The 4,684-nt window shown below is 53.7% G+C and overlaps 1 protein-coding gene across 1 annotated transcript; it reads right to left on the bottom strand.

Annotated features, from left to right (window-relative positions):
• Window positions 1-1,324: 1,324 nt before the first annotated feature.
• LOC137533515 (zinc finger BED domain-containing protein 4-like) lies at window positions 1,325-3,732 on the bottom strand. Its single transcript, XM_068254890.1, has 3 exons — window positions 3,205-3,732; window positions 2,377-3,120; window positions 1,325-2,275 (listed from the first exon to the last, which is right to left on the bottom strand). The coding sequence occupies exons 1-3, from the start codon at window positions 3,730-3,732 to the stop codon at window positions 1,325-1,327; spliced, it is 2,223 nt and encodes a 740-aa protein (XP_068110991.1).
• Between the last annotated feature and the right edge of the window lie 952 nt (window positions 3,733-4,684).

Raw genomic sequence — 4,684 nt, 5'->3', positions numbered from 1 at the left:
ACCAACAGGAAGCAACTAGTAAGGCTCGGCAGCTGCTCCTCCCGGGAGAGAACCACAAACACGGGCGCTCCCCAAGGATGTGTTCTGTCCTCGATTCTGTTCTCTCTGTACACAAACAGCTGCGTCTCAACCACAGACTGCGTCAAGGTTATTAAATTCGCGGACGACACCACTATCCTTGGCCTCATCAGCGGTGGGGATGAACACACCTAAAAGCGAGATTGAGCGTATCTGCAACTGGTGCAAGAGCAACAAGCTTGTCCTAAACGCTGCAAAGACTGTTGAGATGATTGTAGACTTCAGGAAGTGCCCTCCACCTCTCAATCCTGTCCTCATCGAAGGCTCTGAAGTTGCCAAAGTATCTAGCGTTCGGTTTTTGGGTACAACTATCACCAACAACTTGAGATGGGGAGAAAACATCACCAAATGCCAAAAGAAAGCCCTGCAAAGGCTGTTCTTTCTGAGACAACTGAAGAAGTTCGGCATGCCCCAGGAGCTGATGACAAGCTTCTACACGGCTACAGTCGAGTCTATCCTCTGCTCCTCTATCATCGTATGGTATGCAGGCGCTACCGCAAGCGACAAGTACAAACTGCAAACGGTGATCAAGGCTGCGGAGAGAATCATTGGGACACCCCTGCCACCCCTGGACCTCCTCCACGCATTCAGGCTACGATCTAGGGCAAACAGGATTGCGCAAGACCCCCTCCACCCCGGTAGTCGCTTCTTCATTCGCATGCGCTCAGGCCGCCGCTACAGAACTATTCCCACCAAAACCTCCAGGCACAGGAACTCGTTTTTCCCCCAAGCGGTGCGCCTCCTAAACTAGCGCCCCTTACGCTACATGTCCACCCAGCATGGCCCCCCGGTCATCCTGCAGAACTGCCACTAGGCCCTTATATCCACATGTTATGTTTTGTTTTTATTCTGTCTGTGTTTTTTTATGCACCTTTTGCACAATGTCAGTTACGTTCACTGTTTGTAAACCTGTTTTTTTTGCACTAAGCCCTACGCCTGTGTGTACCACAAATAATTCTGAGTGCGGCTTCCGCCACACTTGGCGAAATAAACCTGATTCTGATACTTGGTATTCTCTGGTATGGAAAATGTTTCCTGACGGATACTTTTTATAAATATTTTTGCACAAGTGTTGTCTTTATTAAAAATCTTTTGTATTTTTTGCATATAAACTCCTCAAGTTTCTTCAGTTTTTTGCTACATATATCCTTTTATTAGTATAAAAAAAATCTAAAGAACCAAGACAATATTAAGAGTTGGTAACTTTAAATTAGGCACAATTTAAATTCTCAGGCAGGCAGCCACTTCATTTCCCCCTGTCGCCGACAGGAGGGGCCAGGAACTCACCTTTCACCCAAGCCTGGTTAATTTTGAGGAAGGTGAGTTTATCCACAGAGTCGGTGGACACCACCAGCTTCTCGGTGACCACGCCACCAGCCGCACTGAAGCATCTTTCGGAGAGGACACTGGAAGGGGGGCAGGCCAGGACTTCGAGGGCGTACTGGGCAAGCTCCCTCCAGATCGACAGTCTCCTGACCCAATACTCCATGGGGTCCACGGGGCTGTTGGTGTCAAGGCCGGTGAATGACCCCAAGTACTCAGACACCATGCAGGAAAATCGCTGCTCCTGGTTGGCGGAGGATTCTGTGGCTGGGACCTCTGTTTTGGGCAACTCCACTGCATATAGAGTCTTGGTTAGGCTTAGCAGGTCTCCAAGGCAGATGCTGCTGCTGCTGCTGGTGGTGGTGGTGGTGGATGCAGGCACCTGTTGCTGAGATGGCAGAACAGCAACAGTGGGGGTGGTGGAAGGCTGGGGGAATGCTTCCTGCAGTCTTCGCACGAGGGCTTCCTGCAACTCCTTTGTGCGGTTTGCGGTGGTAGATGGCGCCATAAACTGTCCCAGTTTCCCCTTCAGACGCAGGTCCAGGATCAAGGAAATCCAGATGTCCTCCCTTTCCTGCATCTGGATCACCCGGGGGTCTCTGCGAAGGCATCGCAACATGTGGGCAGCCATGGGGAAGAGGCGGGCTTTGTCTGAGAAATTTGGGTCGTCTGCTTCTAAGATGACATTATTAGTGACCTCTTCTTCCTGCGCACTGTCCTCCTGAAGCCGCCAGCCCCGCACAACAGAAGCGGCGCTCTGCAGCTCCCCCTCATTGCCTAAGTTTGGGACCTCCAACTCCACCCCCACTGCCTGAAGGTCACGGTCCTCCTCTTCCTCCACGGTGGACAGTGCTGCTAGCTGCTCCCCTTCCAGCTGGTTCACGGCTCTCCTGCTTCCAGCAAATTACACACCGCCCAGTCAAGCATGCAAATCAGGGGCACCCATTCGCAAACCAATGCCCGATCTCGGCTCACCATCTGGGTTCCCTGCAGGAAGGGAAGCAAGACCAGACACACTTGTTGAATTTGTGTCCACTGATCATCGGATATCACCGGCAACCTGTTGAAGGAGGAGCTCTGCGACCGGGCGGTCCTTTTGTAATTCACATTGTAGATGAATTTATCTACAGCCTCCCTATGCTGCAACAGCCGCTGCAGCATTGCCATGGTCGAATTCCAATGAGTTGGTAAGTCGATCATGAGGCGGTGTGATGGCAGGCCCTCGTCGTGCTGCAGGTTGGCCAGGGTTGGAGAGGCAGTTGCGGATCGGCGAACATGGCGCACCACCTTGCGTGCAGTTTCCAGCAGCTCTTCCATCCCCGGGTAGGTGCGCAGGAAGCGCTGCACCACCAAATTGAGGACGTGGGCCAAGCAGGGGATGTGCTCTTGTTCTCCAAGGCAGAGGGCGGCCAGCCGGTTGGACCCGTTGTCCGACGCCACGTACCCCACTTTTAGTCCTCTGGGGGTCAACCAACTCTCCTCCTGCTCCTTGAGGATCTCGGGGATGTATTTACCAGTCAGCTTCTCCTTCCCCAGGCTGACCAATTTTAGGAGTGCTTGGCACTGCTGCGGCTTTATGCTGCTGCTGAGGCGGGCTTTCTTGCGGGGTGTGCAAGGAATGGAATCCCAGGAGCCTGCTGCATCCCCCTTCAACGCTCGTGGTGGCACCACCAACTGGCCTGCTGATGCAGGGTTCTCACCTACTTCCACTAATGTCACCTATTGGGCGGTAATGGACAGGTAGTGGCCTGTGCCAAATCTGCTGCTCCAGGAATCCATTGTAATGTGGACCCGCTCACCCACGGCATGGTTGAGCGAACGGGCCACATTTTCCACCACAAAAGCGTGCAGTGCCGGGATTGCTGTTCGGGCAAAACAATGCCGGCTGGGGATTTCCCATTCTGGGATTCCGAACTGGAGCAAGGCCCGCATAGCACTCCCTTTGTTGACCAGGGAGTATGGCAGGAGTTGGGAGCACATGGCCTGGGCCAGCAGGCCATTCAGCTTCCGGATGCGCCAGTTTCTAGGTGGCAGAGGCTTGCTCGTACGCCCAAAATTGTCGCTCAACAGGGTCTGGCGAAGCCCTGCCGAGGAGTGAGCAGTGGAAGGAGGAGAGGAGAACGAGGACTGGCTGGCCTCACCAGCCTCAATGTCTGTGGAATGAGCTGCCGAGACCGCACTGGAGAGAGAGGAGGTTCTATTTAGGGTTTGCCCTTGCCGATGACCATGAGGAAGGGATGATGCTGCTGCTCCTCCTGAATGCTGCACTATGGTTCTTGTGCCCTCACCACCCCCTTTCTGTTCCTGCAGCCTCTTAAAAACGACAATCATTTTTGTGCTTCCTCTGCAGGTGGGTCTGCAGGGATGAGATACCCATCTTAGAAGGGGTTTTCCCCACGGCTCAGTATTTTTTTGCAGGTGTTGCACACTGCAAAGCTCTCGTCTTTTGGAGACACATGAAAAAAATTCCAGATGGGGTATGTAAACTTCCCCTTCTGGCTCGAAGAGGGTGCAGCAGCTCTCCCTCTGGTTGAGAGTTGCGTGGTGGTGGTGCTGTTGCTTCTGATGGTGGTGCCAGCTGTAGCAGCGGGCTGTGGCTCCTGCCTTCCACACCCACTTCTGGACCTGCTTGTGCCTGACATGTGGCGAATCTGGCGATGCCCATGCTCCTGTGGCTCATCCTCTGAGCTGCTTTCAGAGACCAACTCAGGCACATAAGGTGGATGTTCCTCGTCGTCGACACCTGAAAACTCATCTCCTGACCCCCTCAACATCTCTTCTGCAATAACCCCAGACCTCTCCTCCTCGTCATCACAATATTCTTCTTGTTCTCGCCCAAGCACATCCTGCACAACAGGCACCATCATCGCATCATCATGTAAGACATCCATCAAAACGTTCTCACTCTCTGGACTCAAGGGTGGAATGCTGTCAACCAGGGAGGGCTAATCATCACTAACTGCTGGCGGGGTGGATATAACGGCAAGCGGGGGGCGTTGGCTGCTGCTGCAGCTGCTGCTGGGAGTGCTGGTCACATCAGAGGTCCGGGAACTAATGGGCTCCTGCTCATTCATTGTCATCATCTCCATCACTGCCTCTGACTGCCTCTCCAGAATTGCCCCACGGCGACCAACGGTGCTGAAAATGGATGCCATCATCATCGGCGTCCGCTGTGATGATGCTGCTGGACGCCTCTCTGCTCCATCCCCTTGTGCCCCTATAGCTGAGCGCCCTCTCCCTGGCCGTGGAACAGTCACAGACGTAACAGCAATGCCACTCCCTC

This window comes from Hyperolius riggenbachi, chromosome 9 (genome assembly GCF_040937935.1).
Source record: "Hyperolius riggenbachi isolate aHypRig1 chromosome 9, aHypRig1.pri, whole genome shotgun sequence".
NCBI lineage: Eukaryota > Metazoa > Chordata > Amphibia > Anura > Hyperoliidae > Hyperolius > Hyperolius riggenbachi.
This window is presented reverse-complemented; position numbering and strand designations above follow the sequence as displayed.

What these genes read in the sequence shown, in the direction of transcription:
- LOC137533515 (XM_068254890.1), bottom strand. Translation starts at nt 3,732, where the DNA reads ATGATTGTCGTTTTTAAGAGGCTGCAGGAACAGAAAGGGGGTGGTGAG. An exon ending in CCCGTTCGCTCAACCATGCC is followed by an intron (nt 3,121 to 3,204) that starts GTGGGTGAGCGG and finishes ACCGCCCAATAG; the next exon opens with GTGACATTAGTGGAAGTAGG. An exon ending in TCCTGCAGGGAACCCAGATG is followed by an intron (nt 2,276 to 2,376) that starts GTGAGCCGAGAT and finishes GCCGTGAACCAG; the next exon opens with CTGGAAGGGGAGCAGCTAGC.